Consider the following 24,518-nt stretch of genomic DNA (forward strand, 5'->3'; position numbering starts at 1 on the left):
AGTAAAAATTCAATAAAAATACAAAATTTTCATAAAGCAATCTATCTTTGTGAAAAGATATAAAAATCTAAAATCCATCCCCTATTTTTGGATTTGAACATCTAATATCATTAAAATTTCAAGCCTTCAAAAATTAATATTTAGAAACCGAATTTTATATTTAGAAAAATAATCCTAAAGTTTTTAGGGATGAACAATATTTAACAAAACCTATGGAAATAATAATTAGTATGACATGCTTTACTAGTTATTAAAGTTCACTAAAAAGTTAATTTAGTAAAAACACTCTGCCACTAGCAAAAAACCAAACAGTGGTTATAAAGAGAAAAATCTAAAATTATATACTAGTTTACAGAAATATTTAATTTTAAAAGTGTAAAATTTAATATATGAAACATTGTTATTTCACTAGGAAAGGATTATTTATTTAATAACCCCTGCAAAGGGGATGCCTCGGTGGCTCAGTGGTTGAGTGTCTGCCTTTGGCTCAGGTCTTGATCCTGGGATCCTGGGATTGAGTTCCCCATTGGGCTCCCTGCATGGGGCTTGCTTCTCCCTCTGCCTATGTCTCTGCCTCTCTCTGAGTCTCTCATTAATAAATAAATAAAATCTTAAAAAAAAATAACCCCTGAAGGTACACCTGAGAATCTATCTTAAAGAAAATATGATGGATCTCTTACTGCATAGATTTAATTGGAAAAAATTCTGGTTGGTGGCACCTGGGTGATTAGGTTGGTTAAGTGCGTGCCTTCAGCCCAGGTCACGATCCTGGAAAGCCTGGATTGAGCCCCAAATTGAGCTCTCTGCTCAGCAGGGAGTCTGCTTCTCCCTCTGCCCCTCACCCCACTCATGCTCTATCTCTTTCACTCTCTCTCTCTCAAATAAATAAATAAAAACTTCAGAAAAAAAGAAAAAAATCGGGTTGGATTAAATGAATAAAGGTAAAACAATTAAACACTGTTGCTTTCAGAGACAACTTTTTTTTCAAGAAAGCTTTTTGATCAAAGAAGAAAATCCAGAATCTATAAAAGAATCATATTTGATTATGTACATGAAAAAAAATGCCAAAACATGTTCAGAGTAAAAAAAAAGCCAAAATGCCAAAAACAAAAAATAAAGAAAAACTTGGTGTGGTGGGAATGTGTGTATTATAAGAGCAAGACTGCGCAAAGCAATAGGAAATTTTACTCATTCTTGATATAAATATAAAATGATACAGTCACTTTGGAAGGTAGTTTAGCAATTTCTTCCAAAGGTAAATATACTCTTACTTTATAATCCAATAATCATGCTCCTTGCTATTTATCCAAATGAACTGAAAACTTATGCCCACATAAAAACCTGACATGGATGTTTATAACAGTTTTATTTATAATTGCTGACCTTTGGAAGCAACCAAGATGTCCTTCAGTAGATAAATGGATAAATAAACTGGTACCCAGACAATTAAATATTATTCCTAAATATTATTTACTAAAAAGAAATGAGCTATCAAGCTATTAAAAGATATGGGTGAAATTTAGTGCATCTTACTAAGTGAAAGAAGACAATTTGAAAAAACTACCTACCATATGATTCCAACTATATGACATTCTGGAAAAGTCAAAAATATGGAGATAGTAAAGACATCATTCTTTTCCAAAGGTTAGTGGAGAGAAAGAGAGAAAAATTAATATGCAGAGCAGAGAGGGTTATTTAGGATAGTGCAAATGCTCTGTATGACACTGTAATGGTGGATACATGTTATTATACATTTCTCCACACTCAGCATGTACAACACAAGAGTGAGACATAATGTAGACTATGAACTCTGGATAACAATGGTGTATCAATGTAGGTTCAACAGTTGAAATAAATGTATTTTTTGGGTGGGGAATACTGATAATGGGAAGGCTATGCATGTGTGTGGGAGGGAGATTATGGGAAATGTCAGTACCTTCCTCTCAACTTTGCTGTGAACCTAAAGCTGCTCTAAAAACTTGTCTATTAAACAAACTGACACAGCAGATTTAAGGGTCCAAGAATCTTAAATTGAGAGTCTCTATAAACCACCTTGGAAAATAAACATTTGCATTCATGTCATAACACAATAGAAGACAATAGAACTTTCAAGTGTTCTGAACAAATAACTGAACCATTTCTATTCTACATTCACCATAGCTGTCAAGGTTAATGCATCATGGTCAGAGTACTAAGAAAACTAAACTTGTTTTCTTTCCCTTCACAAGGACCTAAACTTTGAAACTTTCCTTTGAAATGGCAGAGACATGTGTCCAAACATGTTCATGGCATTCCTTACCTCACCATTTTACTAATCATTTGACTTTTCCCACTATAAGTGATTGATTAGTTGATTGCATGATACAGCCTCACAGAAAGTGCTTCATTTCTCAGTGATGTGTTTTGTGAGGGGCAGAAGCTCAGGATTCTATACTGAAATCTAAGAAGTATACATCTCCTGTGAAATCATAGAAAGTATGTCCTAGGAATTACCTCTGCCCTCTGCCACGGGGCTTGTAGTTTGCTTCCTTGCAGAGTGACCTACATTCACATGATGTTTTCTATTCCCTAAATGCTTGAGAAGCCTGCCTTTTACTTAGGCTGATGGAGTTGAGGAAACTGCCACGCTTGATTTTCCTCTACGGTCACAGCTATTCTTTAATGTTAATAACATGTTAGGGACTGGATGTTACAGAGACCAATAAACCTTTGCGTACACACCTCAGGGAACTCATATTCCAGTGGAGAAGAGGAAGAGGAAAACAGAAAAATAGAAATGAAAGTCTTAGGGGCTTTAAGGGATCTCTGGAAGTCCTACTAGAATTTAGGAAGTCTTTGAAACTGTTGGGTCACGCTTGCATGACAAACTTGAGTTTCATAGTAAAAGACAGAGAGATCATTCCAAGGAGAAGACCATGTAGGCAATACTGCAAGCGTATGTTTGGGGAATTATAAGAGTTTTGATATAGGTAAGATAAGGAGTTGGTAGCAGCAAGAGGAATGTAGAAGTATAATAATTTCACTATTTAGGTGGCATGCATTGGCACAGATTTACCCATTGGTTAGGATTCTCATCTGTTCTAGTTGGACCTATGTCTCACTAGTTGTTAAATATTTTAAATCTCACCCCTGAGTATAATAGGAAATTATTGGCAGATTTGGCCATATTTTAAAGGGCCATGTATGCCAAATTAGAAATTTGAATATGAAAGAAAAAGAGAGTCAAGTAAGATTATTATGCAGAAGGATTATATAACTAAATTTTTTAAAATAACTCAGGAAAATGGGGAAGATTGAAAGAGAAAGGATAAACTTTTAATCTATGTCATCAGTTTGATATAGCAAATGAGAGGAATATAAATAATTTTATTAGAAAGATTAATATTTATAACTAAACACTGAATTATTTATTAAATTTAGCATTTTTTTAACTTTAGATAAAATTAAATCACTCAGGATTGAATAAAGAGGTATTTCAAATGTATCGTATGTTTCAATTGCTTTGAACATTATGTTCCAGAATGCTAAAATAAAAATTTAAAGACTCCTTTGTTCTTGGTCTCCTCTCCATGATAAACATAGCACCCAGTCCTGTGCCTCTAACTCTGACCAAAATTCCTAGAACTGTCTGATCCCATGATCCAGCAGGGGCCTTCAAATCTCAAGGAGAATTGAAAAGAATGTGAAGTTTATGTGCAAACCACGACTATGCTGAATAAATACTCAAGGTTCTAATATGTATGTAAGTAAGCAGAACTACCTCAACAGACGGGAATAAAACTTCTCTAGATCAGGGTCAGCAAGGTTTTTTCTTTTCTTTTCTTTTCTTTTCTTTTCTTTTCTTTTCTTTTCTTTTCTTTTCTTTTCTTTTCTTTTCTTTTCTTTTCTTTTCTTTTCTTTTTCTTTTCTTTTCTTTTCTTTTCTTTTCTTTTCTTTTCTTTTTCTTTTTCTTTTCTTTTCTTTTTTTCTTTTCTTTCCTTTCCTTTTCTTTTCTTTTCTTTCTTTTCTTTTCTTTTCTTCTTTTTTCTTCTCTTCTCTTCTCTTCTCTTCTCTTCTCTTCTCTTCTCTTCTTTTCTTTTCTTTCTTTTCTTTTCTTCTTTTCTTTTTTTCTTTTTTTGGTGAAGGTCCATATAATATTTTGGACTTTATAGGACACGTGGTCTTTGTTATACCACTCAGCTCTACCACGGTAGCATCAAAACAGCCATAGACCTTGTGTAAATGAGTGTGGTGTTTCCAATAAAACTATTTACAAAAACAGGAGGGGGATTTGACCTATGGACCAAAGTTAGCCACCTACTACTTTAGAATGATTTATCACAGTGTCCTCCAACTAATAGAAACATGTACATAAGATAGTCACTCCACCAAATTATATTAGTCTTCCAGAAAACAATGGAAGAATAAATGAACTTCATCTGGCTTCACCACAGAATAATATTCTACATTTGCTTTTGTTTCTTCACAGGTGTTTGATCAGTCCTCCTCCTCCTTTAAGATTTTCTTTAAATTCAAGTTAGTTAATATTTAGTATGTTATTATTTTCAGGGGCTAAAATTCAAAAGATTGATCACCCAGTGTCATTACATTCAGTAATGCTCACCACCTATAATGCTCACCACTCAATTACCCAATCTCCCCACTCACCTCCCCTAAGTTTGTTCCCTATAGTTAAGTGTCTCTTATGGTTTGCTTCCCTCTCTGTTTTTATCTTATTTTATTTTTCCTTCCCTTTCCCTATGTTCATCACTTTTGTTTCTTAAATTACACATATGAGTGAAATCATACGGTATTTGTCTTTCTCTGACTTATTTAACTTAGCATTATATACTCCAGTTCTGTCCATGTCATTGCAAATAGTAAGATTTCATTCTTTTTGATGGCTGAGTAATATTCCAATACACCACATCTTCTTTATCTATTCATCAGTCAGTGGACATTTGGGCTCTTTCCATATTTTGACTATTATTGTTATTTTGATTTGTATTTCCCTGATAGTAAGTGATATTGAGTATTTTTTTAATGTGTCTATTGGCCATTTGTATGTCTCCTTTGGAAAAATGTCCGTTCATGTCTTTTGCCATTTATTGGCTGTATTTTTTGGGGTGTTGAGTTTAAGTTCTTCATAGATTGCAGATACCAAATCTTTATCTAGTCATTTGCAAATATCTTCTCCTATCCAGTAGGTTGCCTTTTAGTTTTGTTGTTTCCTTTGCTGTTCAGAAGCTTTTTATCCTGATGAAGTCCCAATAGTTCATTGTTGCTTTTGTTTCCCTTGCCTCCAGTGATTTGTCTACTAAGAAGTTGCTCTGGCCAAGGTCAAAGAGATTGTTACCTGTGTTCTCCTCTGGATTTTGATAGATTCCTGTCTCACATATGCGTCTTTCATCCATTTTGAGTTTATTTTTGTGTATGTTGTAAGAAAGTGGTTCAGTTTTATTCTCCTACATGTTGCTGTCCAGTTTTCCCAATACCATTTATTGAAGAGACTGTCTTTTTGGCTATTCTATTCTGTCCATTGGCTATTCTTTTCTGCTTTGTTAAAAATTAGTTGACCATAGAATTATTTGTCCATTTCTGAGTTCTTGATTCTATTCCATTGGGCTATGTGACTGTTTTATTGCCAGTAACATGCTCTCTTGATGATTATAGCTTTGTAATACAGCTTGAAGTCTGGAATTGTGATGCCTCCAGCTTTGGTTTTCTTCTTCATCACTACTTTGGCTATTTGAGGTCTTTTCTGGCTCCACATAAATTGTATGATTATTTGTTCCAGCTCTGTGAAAAATGCTGGTGCTATTTGACAGGGATTGCATTGAATGTGTACATTGCTTTGGGTAATATAGACATTTTAACAACATTTGTTCTCCCAGTCTATGAGCATGGAATTTTTTTCCATTTCTTTGTGTCTTCCTCAATTTCTTTCATACGTGTTCTATAGTTATCAGAGTACAGATCTTTTACCTCTTTGGTTAGGTTTATTCCTAGGTATCTTATGGTTTTGGGTGTAATTGTAAATGGGATCAATTCCTTGGACTTCTCTTTCTGCTGCTTTATTACTGGTGAATAGAAATGCAACAGACTCCTGTGCATTGATTTTATATCCGACAACTGTGCCGAATTCTTCTATCAGTTCTAGCAACGTTTTAATGGAATCTTTTGAGTTTTCTACATACAGTATCATGTCATCTGCAAAGAGTGAAAGTCTGACCTCTTCTTTGCCAATCTGGGTACTTAATTATTCTTATAAAGTAAACTTAAACTCTTCTATTTGCTGAAAACTAAATTTCATTGGGTTGTTTCCATAGAAAAATGGTAATGCAGACTGAAAAGTCTGCCTAATCATTGAATTCTTCTGGTTTACAGAATGTTGGATTGCCCTAGGTTTTATTTATCTTAAGAAGGAGGAAGTGGAGAGGAGATCTTTCTTTCACAATCCTCTTTAATTCCTATTTTTCTTTATTAAAGATTGTCTATTTTAATAATAGAAAAAATAAATTAATCTTTATGCCATAAGAATCAAGTTTATTACTGAAATTAAGAATTATCAACGATCTAAATAGTTTATCATGGTGGTCAAGGATATAGACTACCTTCTAATGCCCTCTCTGCCACTTACTGCGTGTGTGATCTTGAGTAAATTGCTTGCCTCTCTGTGCCTCAGCAATAAAATAAGGTTAATAATAACACTATTCAAATAGGATTGTTATGAAAAGTCAATAAATTAATACAGGAAAACCAACCACTCAGGGCAGTGCTTGTTACACAAAAAGAACCCCACAAAGAGCTATTATTATAATCCAATTACTTTAAATTTTACTTAAACATATTTTGCAAGTGCAATCCATCTTAAAACTACCAGAATCGTCTGAGATGCAGTTGCCTGTAAAGCACAAGCCCTAGTACTGGAAGAGGACTTTGAAGTCATTCGTTGTTTTCATTGCTCACACAGGAACCTTTCTCTGTCCAATAACATCAAGGTCTTTTGTTCTCCTTCTGGGCATTTTCAGTTGCCAGATCCATAGCACCTTACAAAGCAACTGGTTTCATTTAAATTTCAGCTGCACATCTAATAAGCACAGTGATATTAATGAGACAGGTAATGTCTCTGAGCTCAGTGTCTTCATCTGTAAAGTCAAGTTAATATTCTTTATCTACTTCAGAAAAGATGGAGAAAGAAGAATATTTCTCACTCTTTGAACTTCACAAAGTAGCATTCCAGAGAGATTTCCACATTCCAGGAGAGACAAGCATGGAAAGAAAGCACACAGTTTGTCTTTACCATCTCCCTCCCTTCCCCCTTGGAATGAGTGATTGGCTTGTCTGGTGAGGTGGAAACACCAGGTGTGACTCAGCCTCTTCTTTTTATGGAGCAGTCTGTCCTCTGAATCCAAGAGTCTTCCTTTGGTCATTCTGAAAGCCATCTTCTAAAGCAGGAAACTCTTGCTATTGTCCAGCTCTGCCTGTGACTCTAGGGTTGAGTGGCAGTGTTAGGAGGTTCATTTGGTCACAGATCAAAGACTTGGTCTCTAATTAACTGATATGTATGTTAATCTCCATGACTCATTCCCATTGGCTTTTAATTTGAGAACAGAGCTGTTGTTTAATCAACCTTTAAAACTCCAACAGTGAGAATTCATTACAATCCTTGATGAGAAAGTACGTATGCAAATGTTAAATCTGCTGTTATTTTAAGAGTATTTCTCCAGGATAGTATAGCCAGATCATTTTTTCCCTACTGTTTGTCACTGATGGAATAATATAAAATAAAGATAACCTATAAAACCACTTATTAACAGTGTAGTTTTCCTTGTTCTCCAACCTTTACTCATAATCTCTCAAATCATTGCTACTCCCAACTCCACAACACACACACAATTTCTTCTTGCCTCCAAAATTATGAAGAATAGAGGGGTTATCAAGTGACTTTTATATTAGCAACCCTTAAAACATATCTACCTCGTTTTAAAAAAAAATTATGTCCCACTTCTGGAGTTGACCTTCTCAGCTTGCTTCCTCCATCTATGCGTGATGTCACGCATTCCCACATATTAGGGGTTTTGCACAATTAATTGTTCTCCCTCATTTATTAAACTCCCTTATCCAACTTGGATCCTAAAATTAAACCTCTGTGACTGGCCTTTGTATGCAAAATACAAATCCTTATGAGTCATAAAAGAAAAAGTTTGGCATTGTCCAAAATGTCATAAACAAAGTCAAAAGCAAATAGCAAGAGGGAAAATATTTGCTACATATGTCAATGAACCACTTTCCTTAATCTATAAAGTACTTCTGTATAAATTAATAAAGAGAAATAAACAGAAAAAATTGACTAAGGCATGAAGCTTGGAGAAAATATAAATATATCACTTATTCATACATGAAAGATATAGAATCTCACTCATAACTAAGAAGTACAAATTAAAATATCATAATGCCAGTTTTCCCTTATACAATTAGCAAGTACCAAATAATTTATTAATACTGTGTATAAATACAGATATAAATATGTAAATGCTTTTCACTGTATAGCTTTGTTCATTGTTAACATTTTTTCATGATCATAATTACATTTGGGGGGAAAAAAACCTGACTGTATTAAAAACCTGTCTCCTGACCTCATTTTTCCTCAAGAGATAGTCTTATCATTCTCCATTCTCCTTTTTTAAAATTAGTTTAACTTCACAAAACAGCAGCTTATATGTCATGGGTTCATTTTCTCACCTCCTTACATCTTAGCTACTTGATTCAGAATCTAATTTAATCTCTCCATTTGCGCATGTCTTGCTAAATCACCAATTAATAAATATACCTCAATAAATCTAAAGGTCCTTTCAGTATTATTTTCACTTGCTCTAGAATTACTTGACACTGGTGGCCCTTCCTTTAGACATTCTCCTCCACTGGCTGGGATGACAGAACATATTCTGCATTTTCCTCCTCCATCTCTGGATTTGCCTTCTCCCTATCACCTTTTCAGAGTTCATCCTTTTTCCAATCATTACATTCTGAGATCCCCTTCAAAGCCACATTCTTAGACTTCCTCCGCTTGAATTCTACATACTCATGTTTTCTGTTCATAAATCTAAACTACTCAGACGATTCACTCATTTTTATTTACAGCCTGTATATCTCTTTTGAGCCACAGACTCATATATTCTCCTGATTTCTTTTTGAAACATACAACAGGTCATTTTAATCAAAACTGAACTCATGATCTATTCTCTACTTCACACCTGATTCTTTTCCAACTCTCTTCACTTCGGTAAAGTTATCATCATTCATCTTGTTATAAAACACAAGAATCTTACGAGTTACTCTTGACATCTTTCCCATGCTCATCTACAATATCCAATGTGCCCAATAGCTCCTGTTGATTTTTTTTCAACTTATGGAGTTGTACATAATACACACAAAAAATCCATATATTCAATGTATACATGTTGATGAGTTTGGACATATGCATATATCCTGTTACTATCATAACAAAAACATAATAAGCACATTTTAATTAGTAAGTGGCTCTTGATCTGAGACTTAGTCCATCATCATATCATATATTTTAAAGATTTTATTTATTTATTCATGAGAGACACAAAGAGAGAGAGAGAGAGGCAGAGACACAGGCAGAGGGAGAAGCAGCCTCCACACAGGGAACCTGATGTGGGACTTGATCCTGGGACTCCAGGACCACACCCTGGGCCGAAGGCAGGCGCTAAACCACTGAGCCACCCAGGGATCCTCATCATCATATCATTTTTGTTAGGGATACTGGTTCATCTGTAACTACCCTATTTTTTCTAATCCACAACCCATACCCAAGTTATCTTTTGAACTATAACACCTATCATATTCTTATCCTCACAAAAAAAGAGGATTCTCTAATAATGGGATAAAAATCAAAATACCACAAGGCTGAAAACATTGTCTCCTAGGCATCTCTCCAAACTTCTTCACACAAGTTCCTCTTATCCTTTTGCTCAACCCTCATGGTTCAGATAGTTTTACATATAACCTGAGGCAGATACACCTAGACAATTGCTTGTTTATGGACTGAACATCATATGTTGTTGCATCATATGCAACTAGTCTGGCCTTTCCAAGTCATGTAGATAAACAGAAAACTGCAGGCAAAGTGGAGCATAGTTTGGCTGGCTTTATTTGCACTACAAATTAATCACTATAGTTTCAATAACTTTCAAGGCATTTTACTAAGTGTATTTAACCTTCAAAGGGTAACCTAAAACAAAAACAGCAAAAAAGCGAAATTAAATGGAGCTTATCCTAAGTGTAGAAAAATTTATGTTGCTAAGACTTCTTTGTGATACTTAGAATGGCCACTAGAATAAGAAACTGGAGTAATCTCGCCCAGTCATGTAACTTCTGAGTCTCAATCCTCTCCCGTACAAAAATGGCGTCATTATTACCAAACTCAAAGGTATCTAAAAGTTAACATATTAAGCATTGCTTACAACATTAATCTCTCTCTCTCTCTCTCTCTCTCTCTCTCGTCCTCCCATCTCCTCTCATAATTTCCTCTCCTTTCCCTCTCCTTCTCTTTCCTTCTCCCCTTGTCTTCTGACACATAACAGCAACTCAATGAAAATAAGTTTTGGTTTTGTTTCTTATTATGATTAAAAGACACTGACTGGCCCATTGGAAGACAAGTATACTTATTTTAAAAGGGGCTTTAATTTAGAATGAATACTCTGATAATATGCAAGGATGAAGACTAATGTCTACCTCTGAATAATACTTCTATAATAATTTTAGCAGAACAATTGTTTGTAATCCTATCCACAAAGTTATTTCTTAGAATAAGCTCTTGTCCCTTCCATTTTGAAAATACTGACGAAGAGTAACCTTCTGACAAGAAATACTGGTTATAATTCCCATATAGTTTTGTAATTTAAGTACATTTCCTCTTGCAGCATGGTAATAATCATTGCATTGAAGGACAGAGATTCTTAATTCAAATAGATACACGGTTTTAGTTAATTATAGACAAGATAAAAAACAATCTTTAGCTAATTTGCTAAAAGTTGGTCCTTGTTTCCAAGTTCATATTTATGTTTAAACTTGTAAATAATATAACTCAAATGATATTTTCTCAGACCAAGAACTAGAACATGATATCCATTCTAGAGAAATTAGCTCCTTTAGAAATGTTATTACTGTTCACATTATTGATCCTATTCTGCTGTCAAGGCCAAAGTGTTTAGCAAGACTATTTCAGGGACCTACACAGGACATTTTTATTGGTAATAAGACAACAGATTACCCTGAGTTCAAATGAGAAGACCCAGTGACCAGGTCTATATCACTCTAACATTGTTCTGATGTGCAGCACAGATGGTGAGATATGTTGATGGATGAGGTCATCTCAGCAGCAGAGTTATCTTACTAGTCTCACCATATATTTCAGTTGAATGACCTACTAAACATGGCTGTCCCAAAGCAACTGGACATATTTATAACTATGGCTGTTAAATGGGACCCTCTAGGAAGTTCTGAATATAGATTCCCCTCTCATAGCCTTGACTTCTAATTTCTTTTTTTCCCTTTCCTTTCCTTTTTTCTTTTACTTTTTCTTTTTTTCTGAGAGAGAGAGAGAGAGAGAATGAGAGCAAGCAAGCATGTGTGTGCGAGTAGTGGAGAGAGAGTGAGAGAGAGAATCTTAAGCAGGCTCCACACCCAGCACACAGCCAGATGTGGGGCTCAGTCTCATGAGATGATGACCTGAGCTGAAATCAAGAGTCAGACACTAAACCGACTGAGCCACCAAGGTGCCCCTTGACTTCTAGTATCTAAGAACCATATTAAGTTGGGCCTGAGTTGGGTAGGGGAAAGAAGGAGCATAAAGGAAGACTGGGAGAATATATGCAAACAAAATAATCTCAAAGTATTAAGAGCACAGCATAGAGAATATAGTCAATGATATTGCAATAGCACTATATGGTGACAGATGGTAGGTATACCTCGAGTGAGCATAATGTAACCCATAGAAATACTAAATCACTAAGTTGTACACCTGAAACTAATGTAACATTGTATGTCAACTATAGGAGTTATAGGGTGATTGAATTTTGTGGAAAGGAGCATTAAAATAAAAATGCTATCTTAAATTTTAATGATCTAGGGTATTTTCTTTATATATTCAATATTTGTGAAGAACTGGGAGTTTGCTATCAGACAACTTCTTTGCTGTTTCTATTTTACAGGAGACAGTCTAGTAGAGAAAAGCACTGGATTAGGTCCACAGTAGTTGGGCTCTTGTCTGACCTTAACCACATTTTCTAAACCTTTGGGGTATCAGTTTCCTCACTTGTAAAATGAGAGTGAGTAGATGTGCTAAATTCTCTCTTAAAACTATTACTTTTTGCCTTTCTGCTCACTATCCTAGACCCACTCTTATAAATAGGAATGCCTAAAATTTACTGAAAAGTAACAGAACGTAGTGCTGAATGCTCAGTCTCTAGAATCACACACTTACATTTGTTTTGAACACATATATCTATATGGCCTTCTAGTTTTCAATATAAATTGAGTCTTAGGGGATCCCTGGGTGGCTCAGTGGTTCAGCGCCTGCCTTTGGCCCAGGGCGTGATCCTGGAGTCCCGGGATCGAGTCCTGCGTCAGGCTCCCAGCATGGAGCCTGCTTCTCCCTCTGCCTGTGTCTCTGCCTCTCTCTCTCTCTCTCTCTATCATGAATAAATAAATAAAATCTTTAAAATAAACAAATAAATTGAGTCTTAGAGTCCTTGTCTATAAAATGGAGATGATAATAGTACTCAACATGAAGTTGTTCTTTAATTTTTTTCATATCACTTGCTACCTTCTAATTTACCATATGTAAGATCCATAAAGGTAGCAAGTATTGAGTTTTATTCATTGACGTATCCCAAGTATCTTAACATATAGTAGCTAGTCAATATCTATCAAATGAATACACAAAATAATGCGTATACAGAGCTTAGTGTAGTAACTAGCACAAAGCATTTGATAAATGATCCCATTAATGGTCTTGATAAATGGTTAATATTCATTTCACCATGAACAAGTAGAAATGGAAGAGGTAGGAATGTTTCAAAGAGAAGATGAAGGGGACTAATGACCATGCTGTTACCAAATATCTGCAAGACTACCACAAGTTACTTTCAAAAACAAGAATATGAGCCGAGAGGTGGAAACTACAGGGAGATATTTTTTTTCTAATCTGGAGTGAGAAAGATTTTCTAACAAAACTCTTCTAAGATGAAATGAACTGGTGCTCAAGTAAATGTTGAATAATTATTAGCCAATCAAATGAAGGAATTAAGAAATTTAATTAAAGGTTATGTCTACTATTACACGAATCAAAAGATGTGGAGAGAACTTCTTATAAATAGCATATACAAAATAAACTTTAAAATATATGAAATAGGGGATCCTGGCTGGTTTAGTCAGTAAAGCGTATGACTTTTGATCTTGGGGTTGTAAGTTTGAAGCCCATGATGGGTATAGAGTTCACTTAAAATCTTAATTTATATATATATATATAATTTATATTATATATATATAACATCATAAAAATTATATATAAACATATATATATATATAATATTGAATTTTGGCCTTGTGGTGCTGCTGGCAATAAAAATATAGATGGAAAGTAGTAAATATAGTGAATACCTATATATTTCCCTTATATACATGGAATCAAAAAACATTTACTTCTTATCAAACTCCAATAAAAAATATACAAAAAACCACACATTTACTTGTTAACAAATCATATGGTTGAAAAACAAATGCAGCTGATTTGTCTTATTAATGTTGGCAATGCAGCAGATAGGAGCTACAGAATCTCTTATACTTTACTGGAAAAACAGGACTGTTAAAACCCGGCTTCTTTCTTTCCTATTCTTTTTATCCCAGTGCTAACACTGCACTTTGGAATTTAATACCAGAGTGGGAGTGCTCCTGGGTTGTATGAAAATAACTGGTGCCTCACTTTTTCTTTCTTTCTTTTTTTTTTTCCACTCTTTCCAACTAGGGATGATTTTAGACAAAATGTATGACATCAGTGAAAAAGGAATCTCACTCAATATCATTTTTATGAGGATAGTTGGCCTCATACTAAAATAGTCCCATCAATCTACTGCCATCAGGTCAGACAGAAAAGCATTAGGTACATAAAGTGGCTGTCATAAAATGTAGCCAGACAGGAGCCAAGTCTGATCACAGAAGGTCAGTTAGGCATTTAGAAAATAAAGGAAGCATGTTTTCTTTAACGAGCCATCAGAGTTAATAACAAGTGAGTTAGCTTTCTATTTTGGACAGAAATATTGTGAAAGATGCAGGGGTTCTGAAGGTTTTCTCTATTTTTTCAATTGGCTGCCTACTAAGACAAGATATGCAATAACAAAACTTTTCAAAGTTATAGAATAGTGAACTACATTCTCATGGTCAAACTATGGGGTCATTTTATGAATTGTGATGCTTAATATCAAATGATGACTTACTGGACCATGGGGTGCCCAGATATTTGGCTAGACATTATTCTGAGTATGTCTATGAGGGTGCTTCTGGATGACATTAACATTTGCATCAATACACTAAGTAACGAAGATTGCTTTTCCTAATGTGGGTGGGTCTCATCTAATCTGTTGAAGACCTGAGTAGGACAGAAAAGACTGAGTAAGAGAAAATTCTTCCTACATGAGTGCTTGAGCTGGGACATTGGTCTTTTCTGGCCTTCAGACTTGAACTTAAACATTGGCTCTTTCTAGGCCCCAAGCCTGCCAGTGTTCAGATCAGAACTATACCATTGGCTCCTCTAGGTGTATCTCTTTCATCTCACTCTCACTCTCTCTCTCTCTCTCTTTCCATACACACACACATACACACACACACACACACACATATCATTATATTGGTTTCTCTATAGAAAACTCTAATATAGTGATTCAACAGCATCAGCAGGGAATGAGCTGAGTTGTACCAATCAAGTGGATTATCCAGATAATTAAAGTTAATCCCAGTAGAACTTAATGTTTTAGGAACTTGTCTGGTAACAGTGTAAAACTCAAAATTCTATGATTCTCTATTACAACACAAATTCATTTAGCCATTCTCAAAATCAATTTCACAAGCAACAGAAAAAAAGTCTGAAAAACATTTACCTCCCAAGGAAATTACAAAATGATCCAAGTATCTAAGAACCCATCTCATTTCCTTACAGTCACTTTTTTTTTAAGACTTAAGTACTCATCTTCATGTGTTGATTCCTGTTATCAGTAATCAGCACATAGCATATCCACTTCTTTTCTATGATTATCTCTAGGCTCTGGTGCTTTATGATATTTAAGTTCTACTTCTACCACATGCATTAAGTTTCCAAAACATCTGTCCTCATGCACCAGAAGATACCCTTGGTGTTGCCAAATTCCTGGCATTACCTTCATGTGAATTTTCTCATTGTCACTCACCTGCCCAGAAGCAGAAATTCGCCTGCTAGACCCAGGCGCCTCATGGCCATCAGCAGACCTCTCACTGTCATGCCCTCACAGAAGCAGGCCACCACCCGGGCCTTGGGCAAGTGACTCCTGAGCTTCTTCAGCAGCTTATCGAAGCTCTGTTCCCCTGCATTGCTGTAGATTTTGTAAGAGTGAGCGATGCAAATTCCTTCCTTGGCTGACATATCTTTGAAAGCTTCCATCCCACTCTCTCCATAGTTCCCTGTATAAAAACAGATAAGCAGAGAGGTAGTGAGATGGCAGTGCTGGATACGCTGGGTCCAGTTAGAATGCAGAAGCACTGGGAACACGAAGGTGACTTGGTACTGTTGAACTTGGAGCCTGAAGACCTGAATGAGGTTTGGCTCTTTCAATGACTTGTTCATTTTGGGCAATTTACAACGAAACTACATTATACGTATGCATTGAACTCTAAATTTTGTTTGAGAGAGAGAGAGAGAGAGAGAGAGAGAGAGAGAGAGAGAGAGAGAGAGAGAACAGCATAAAAAGCAGAAGCAATTAAGCTCCCCTTTTGACTTAAAAAGTTCACACTCTAGTGTGAGATGATGAAAGACATTTGCTGTACTTTCATTCTGTCTCACTGCCTTTTGGTTCTTATTGTATGACTCTCTTATTCCACTGGCCCAGATTCTTGTATTTAAAGACACAATACATACACTTACATGGTATAGATGTTGTTGTGCAGATAGCATATAGAACATTATGTTTTTATAGAATATTATACATATTATATTCTATTAGCAATCATAAGATTTTGTGGCTTTATCCCAACCAAAAATTCCATATCCTTGCTTGAGATTGGAGTCTTGTCAGAGGTAAATGTATAAGCTTATGAAAAACATTTGAAGTTTCATTCTGTATAACCATAAGGAGGTTAGTGATTTGGGGGAATAATTCCAAAGCCCTGTGCAAATGTGAAGGGCTAAGGACTGATGGTGGTCCTTTAAATTGATGGAATGTGGTGATCAATACTGACAATCAACTATATGCCAGGCAGTATACCAAAAACTTTACAGATGTGACCTCACTTAATTCTCACAAGAATATAGTGAGACATTATGACTTTCTTTCTGCAGATAAGAAACCAGATGAGGCAGTTAGGTTTACACTTGCCCAACGTTACATACCCAGTAGGTGGAATTTTGTATTACATTCTCAGATCAAAGAGAGTGGATTCTGCTCCCTTCACTTGTCCATGGCTGACTTTTAGAAAACTTAGAAGCCCAATTATATCTACACTTCTTTTTCCAATTTAAAGGTCATGATACTTCAATTTTAGGTATTTTTAGAGCCTTAAAAGGCTCTAAATTATACTAGGCTCAGTGTTTTGAGTTTACAAAAGATTAGCTGGGTAAGGGGGAATGATTTACAGAATACAGGAGCCTATTACAAGACAAGCAAGTGGTAACCGGCTTCACAATCAACTAGACCTAGGAATAGAAATTTCATCAAGAGGAGAGATCCCAAATGAGTAAGGAAGTACAAGGCATTCAATTGCATTAGTTTCACTATATGACTATAATAGAGATCACTTAAAAATAAGTAGACCTGTATAACATTTTGATTTTTGAAAAGTCAATTCATTTAAATTAGCTCACAGCTCCTTACGCCAACTCTGAGACATGAAATATTATCTTCCACTCACAACTGATAAAACTGAAGTTCACTTTTAGTAAGTGGCATATAACTTACCACTGCTAATCCTGTGTATGTTCCACTATAGCACAGGTATCTTGCTGCATAACGAGATCCTTAGACTTTGAGAGTTGATTTTTGTGTAATTTTATCTTTAAGAAAACGGTAATGGGCAAAGCAGAGCAGGATAGCTTAAGTTCTAGCCAAAGAAACTGGTCGGCCAGCTGCATCTTTCCTTTTTCTCCAGAAATAAAATAAGAAGAAGCCTCTATGGTGATGGCAAATGGGCAATGTAGTTATTTTGCAATTAACAAAGTTTAAAGGATCCTCTCTAAAAAATGTGCCTAGGGGCCTAAATTACTAGTTTTATACTAATCTGAGTAATCTATTATTCTCTGATTTATTTTTAGCCAACTCTATTTTTCAACAGACTGTCTTGTACTTAATGCTTTCATTAGTGCTGGGGTATTTGCATGAATAATTTGAGATTAGGTACATAGTGATTGTTATGGCAATAATAATAGTACTCAATATATTCACAGTTAAATAAGAAAAAATACCTGACAAATTCATAATCTTTAGCATCTCTCCCAACAACTTAAACTTATTTTCATTTATACAGTAAATTACAAGTAAGTAGCTTGTAATAGGGAGAGAATTTTGTTTTTAGAGAGATCTGAGTTCTAATTCAGCTTGGAAAGTCTCTCTAAATCTAGCTTTTTCACCTGAAAATCAGACATAACACTGCCTAATATGTATTTTGCATATCATATATGTTAAACATTATATCTAGTTTAACATTATAATAAATGATTATAATTATTATAATATATTTTATAATTTGTTATATGTAACTAACATTCTATATAACATGTAATAAACATATAATTATAATATACATTATAAAATAATACATATATTAACTATATAAAATATCTGATAGATACGCTGGACCCAATTAATTGCACTTATTGGTATTATTGAATGTTTTAGGTTTAGTTGAGCTGCTCTCTCCTGGAGCATCTAAAATAAATAATGGAGCAAATGACATTAATACTGAATATTGGATTAAAGAATGAACTTAAACTAGTTGGGGAAAATTATTTTCTCAGAGCAAAACCCAAGCAGTACTCTTTAAAATTAAAATAGGAAATAGTTTTAATATATGTGTGACATAAAAGTTCTGCAGAATAATTTTGATTTAATGAAAGCCATTATATGTTGGGAATTAAAAATGGGAGCATGTATTCCATATATTTCAATAAAATTAGGAAGCCTGAAGTGTTGAGATTTTCAGTAGTTGATATAAAGACTGTATTCTGGAATTATTTAAAAATAAAGGAGAAGCTATTTAAAAGTTCCTAAGCTTCTCACAGGAAATGAAATAGATTTCAAGCAATGTATAGGATGAGAAAAAGCTGAAGAAAGAAAGATTATTTTTTTCTGATAGGGAGACAAAAATGATAGAGAATGGAAGATATGGTGTAATATATGAAACTAACTTGTGGCTTTATTTTAAGCAACTGGTAAAACCAGGAAGGAATTCCACCAGACAATCTCTTTTAAATAGCAGAGGGCTGGTGATTTGGGATTATGAGAAGAAAATGTAATCAAGGCTTCACTGGACTCAGCTCACACTACTCTGCAATAACGCAAATGCCAATTACTGATTTTCAACTTTATGAATCCACTTAGGGACAAAGGAAAAAACTCATTATGCAACAGAAATAAATTTTATCAACCTTTACAAAAAAAATTAAAGGAAAAGATGATAAGTTGAGAGAAGCAGGGAGAGCTGGGGTGTTGAAATCCTTCATGCACAATTTGGAAGTCAAGATACATAAAAAACAAAAGAGAGATGAGTTATTTGAATCTAAAGAAAATAGGTGACAAATCTAAAATAGAATTATACTTAAGGGAAGATACATGAATTAGGAGATGTTTATTGTCTATAAATTAAAAAGTAGGCCTTAAAAAAGGCATATATTCCTAAGAAATAAAAAGTGTCTAAAGTGTACATTTTACCCTTGAGCCCTCTGTAATATTAGATTTTTAAACATATGGAAGTACAAGTTTGAATTAAAAAATTTAATAACATACTTAAAAGTAATTGAAATTGGAAAGTAGATTTGGGCAATTTTAAATAGTTGCTTTAACTAGTGCTATTTGACCTATATCATGTCAGTAGAGATCTGGAAGTATCTGCATCCATCTGGGCCTACAACATACACATTGAAAACAAGACCAGCCAAAGAATAACTTTAAATACTTTAAATATTTCTCCTAACCTACAAGAGATCATTTATTTGAACTTTATGATTAAAGGCATTGAACAATCTTCTAGTATATAATATATAATCGAAGGTAATTGCTCTTTCAGATGGTACCAATTCAGTATCAGTAACAACCATGTTACTGTGGCATCAACGTACTTTCAGGTAAAGGTAATAAAGTATAGGAACACAGATAGGATACATATATATATCTAGTAAATGAGAGGTTTTTCTAGTAAAATATACATTCAAGATATGGTTCAAATTTATGAATTTTGTGTGTGTTGGGGAAAACAATCATAAGAAGCAAAATTAAATTAATAGAATTATACTAAACAGACTCAGATATTTTTCTTTTCTTGACATTTGTTTCTTTTTTTTTCTTTTTCTCCGTGAGGCCATCATTATTCCTTCCATTGAAGCTTATGTGATCACCTATTACCTCTTACCATCTCCTATCTTTCATTTATTCAAAACCTTACCAAACATTATGTTTGTGGGTCTTATTTCTTACTATGTTCTTCCATATGTCCCTTGGACGCTTCATGCATTCCCAGTTATTTACTTTTATTCGTGATGCTCTTTCTACCTGGAATACCCTCTCCCCATGTCTTTTGTTGAAATCTTACCCATTCTTCTGGTCCAACTCAACTGCCCAGACTGTAAACTTATTTAGGATGTAGGCCACATCTCCATAGCACCACCAAGCAAATGGTTGTGGAACTAAACGGACCTACTCCACCACGCTTTTCAAGGATCTCCCTATAAGAAATAGTGTAACCTATTCATTTAATAGATATTTATGAATTAAGTACAGATATAATACTAGGCTTATTGTAGACTCTAGATATTTACATATTTTAGCTATTGACCTATTTTATAATGCTGAAGAGAGTAATTTTTTTTACTTGTAATTGTTAGAGAAGTTTATAATTGTGTTATGACAAGGCTGATCACACTAATGATTTTTTGATATTGAGAATTTTGTTAAAAATCCTGCACCCCGATGTTTCTATCAGCAATGGCCGCAATAGCCAAACTGTAGAAGGAGCCTCGGTGTCCATCGAAAGATGAATGGATAAAGAAGATGTGGTCTATGTATACAATGGAATATTACTCAGCAATTAGAAACGACAAATACCCACCATTTGCTTCTACGTGGATGGAACTGGAGGGTATTATGCTGAGTGAAATAAGTCAATCGGAGAAGGACAAACAGTGTATGTTCTCATTCATTTGGGGAATATAAATAATAGTGAAAGGGAATATAAAGAAAGGGAAAAGAAATGTTGGGAAATATCAGGAAGGGAGACAGAACATAAAGACTCCTAACTCAGGGAAACGAACTAAGGGTGGTGGAAGGGGAGGAGGGCGGGTGTTGGAGGGGAATGGGTGACGGGCACTGAGGTGGACACTTGACGGGATGAGCACTGGGTGTTTTTCTGTATGTTGGTAAATTGAACACCAATAAAAATTAATTAAAAAATAAAAATAAATAAAAATAAATAAAACAAGTATGTGCATATAAAAAAAAAAAATCCAACCTAAGATATTAACATTTTTTTTCCTTAGGAAAATATAGCCCACTTCATGTATGTGTTTTATTATGAGATTTCTTTTTTTTAAGATTTTATTTATTTTTTCATGAGAGACACACACACACACACACACACACAGACACAGAGAGAGAGGCAGAGACACAGGCAGAGGGAGAGGCTGGCTCCATGCAGGGAGCCTGATGCGGGACTCGATTCAGGGTCCCCAGAACCACACCCTGGGCTGAAGGTGGCGCTAAACTGCTGAGCCACCTGGGCTGCCCTATTATGAGATTTCTAAGGAGGTTTCCTCCAGTCAGATAATGAGTTATGGTACTAATTAGGTATTATAGCATATCAGGCTCAACTTAAAATATATATCCTGTATTCTACATTATGTACATATATTTATATGTTACATGCTGTATACATTTTTGATATTTTATATATCCTACTTTCAAACACTGTAAGCCCCTTGAGGGTAGTAAATTCATTTAAAATACCACCATATAATAAGAACTAAGGTTCTTGAACAGAAAAGGTGATACAGAAGATAGGAATATAGATAAAGAGTAAAATTTTAGAAAAGTACATTTATTTGTTCAAATATGACCATCAGGGGATCCCTGGGTGGCTCAGCGGTTTAGCACCTGCCTTTGGCCCAGGGCGCGATCTTGGAGGAAATTTTAATTCACTTTAAAGTATTAAGCAAATATTAGAATTATTTTTCCCCTTTTGGCCCAGATGATCATTTGCCAAAAAGGAAATGAATATTCTCAATATAAACAGTAATTTAAAAATACATTCCAGGCAGCCCGGGTGGCTCAGCAGTTTAGCGCTGCCGTCAGCCCAGGGCCTGATCCTGGGGACCCGGGATCAAGTCCCAAGTCAGGCTCCCTGCATGGAGCCTGCTTCTCCCTCTGCCTGTGTTTCTGCCTCTCTGTCTCTGTCTCTCATAAATAAATAAAATCTTTAAAAAAAATGTCTTCTCATTATATCCATTTATGCAATGAGTATACCAATTTCAAGCTCTATACTGTACTCATTTATGTTTGTTTCCTATTACTACACAGCCAACTTGTTCAAAGTAGGTATTTACATCTTCTCAACAAAAACAATGTATGCATATATTTTTGTTCAATGAAAAGAAAGAAGGATGGTAACTGTCCCAAAGAATATTTCTAAATAGGCCCATAGAACTGAGATTTAGATATTTGAGATGTTGAAGATATTATTAACAGAAAGATTTTAAAGCTTAAAGGATTGGAATACATAAAACATTTTTATCATCTACCATGAACACTCATCATGGTTCCATGAATTATTATAAATGAATGACTTTGTTATGAAAACCTTAGCCAACAAACAGATTTCTAAGTTTGGGCCAATTATTTCAAATTCTACCGTAGAGTCTTTCTATGCCATGACCCATATAGCACAGCGTTCAATTTGAGATAGGACATTATTAGATCTCATCCAGAGTGTTTTATTATTGAAAGTACTAGAAGGATCTTATTTAGAAAAATCACTTTAGGCATTACTCTAGGCATGGATTATGTAAGTAACTTTTAAGCAATACTCCAATAGTGAACTCAGCAGAAAAAAAAAAAAAAAAAACAAAAACAGCTAGTGTAACATAACTTAGTAACTTGGATTTTAAACTATACATATAAAATATTATTTATGGGAATACAAGTGAGGGCTATTGAATTTTGTCAGAAGAGTGTGCACCAAGCAGTTGCTGAGTAGTACACTATATTGGTGAACTTTCCTACTCTCTACCAGGAAAAAATGGCTAGAAAAAGAAGTTTGATTTTAACAGCAAAGATACAAGTTGACCATACAAATCCATACATGGCAGAGGACATGAAATCAAATTAATGAAAGAAAAATACACAGGAGTTATAGCTGTCACACATGTCAAGTACAATAATTCTGAGTACCATCTTTGGTTCTGTACTATAGGTTGCTGGGCCTTAGAATCAAAAGTTATGAGATATATTCCCTCCAGGAACTGTAGTCCATATAACTGGGTTGAGATAACTGAAATAGACAAAACTGAAAGGGAACCAAATTTAGAAAAAAAACAAGTTTTCAAATTTATTTTTAAATATCTTTGAAATAGCTAAGTAGGAATGCCAAATAGAAAACTGAATAAGGACATTCTGGCTCAGAGAATAGAAGTCTAAATTGGAACTATTTGGGATCATCAGAATATGGACAGCAACAGTAAGAGATAAAATTGTAGGATATGAAGAGAAGAGGCCTCTGATTATATCCTAAAGAATTCAAATATTTATGCATCATTTGAGGAGGAATAGTTGACATAAACATGAAGAAGAAAGCAAGACAATGTATTGTCATGGGAACCAAGATAACAAAATGCTTTTATTTTCTTTTGTACATTAACTGTGTGAATAGTAAAGTAAGATGCATGGTGAAAAAATTCACTGATTTTGGCTACATAGAAGACATATAGAAGCAGGTCGTGTGTGAATGAGAGTAAGAGAATGAACACAGTATATTTATATACAACATTTGGAGACAGTTGGCAGTGAAGAAAACAAAGAGGTTTGGTGATAATTGGAAGAGAATGTGGAAATCAAAGAAGTTTTATTTTTCAATAGGGGTACCTTAAGTGAAGGCGTTACCCCCAGACATGGGGCATAGCAAGCACTCATTATATGATAGTTTTTATCATCATCATCATCATCATCATCATCGTCATCATCCATCCAGATCTTGTGGAATTAACTGGTAAAAGTTTAATAATATTATTACTGATCACTTCAAATACTATTCATAATTTATTAATCATTATTTAAACCAACCAATCCTATCAGGTAGCTAGTATTTCCCACATTATAAATAAGTGTTTATGCTGACAGAATTTGCCCAAATAACTGATAGCTTCATCTGTCAAATTTCAAAGCCTATGCTGTCTTCCTACTGTATATTATGCCCTAAAAGCATTGAGTGAGAATTGGTCATTTAATTCTGTGGTTCTTCCAAAAACATTTACCTACCACTAAATGTTTCATTTGAAACCAATGCCTGATATTACTGAATAGAATTCATCTTGGCAAACATACATTATCTAACAAGTACGTTTTTTGCCTAATTACTACAATTTAATAGGCATATATAGTTTTAGCATTAAAGGATCCAATCTACATCATTGCTGAGAATTGGTATTTAAATATCAAAGCCTTCCCACAAAATATACAATGTTTAATTATAGCTATTCTATAGAAAAATGCCTGTAATAAGAGGGAACTTTTGGAAATAGATGTGCCATATCATCTGTCATTTGTTACTTAACTAAATCTTTACTGGAAAGGGAATCCTTGATGGAACTTCAGAGGGACAGAAGGAAGAGAAAAAACTAATTTTGCTATCAAAAAGTCTGCAGTGCTTTAATTATTACCTTGTTAACATAGCTTATATTGAGATTTGCAAAATGAAAAAAATCACTATTAATTTTCTCAAAAATAATGGAGCTGTTGACTCCTTTCTTTTTCTGGCTATTCCTCCTAGAGGAAAATAAAAAGTTGAAA

General features: G+C 34.6%; 1 protein-coding gene across 5 annotated transcripts in view; it reads right to left on the reverse strand.

The window, feature by feature from the left end:
• Positions 1–24,518, reverse strand: part of GRM5 (glutamate metabotropic receptor 5) — a 511,261-nt gene that overhangs the window by 295,042 nt on the left and 191,701 nt on the right. For all 5 annotated transcript variants that reach the window (XM_072726148.1, XM_072726152.1, XM_026015232.2 and 2 more), the window contains exon 3: positions 15,471–15,720. In XM_072726148.1, the coding sequence (XP_072582249.1) occupies positions 15,471–15,720 (250 nt within the window). The remainder of the gene's footprint in view (positions 1–15,470; positions 15,721–24,518) is intronic.

Source organism: Vulpes vulpes, chromosome 11 (genome assembly GCF_048418805.1).
Source record: "Vulpes vulpes isolate BD-2025 chromosome 11, VulVul3, whole genome shotgun sequence".
NCBI lineage: Eukaryota > Metazoa > Chordata > Mammalia > Carnivora > Canidae > Vulpes > Vulpes vulpes.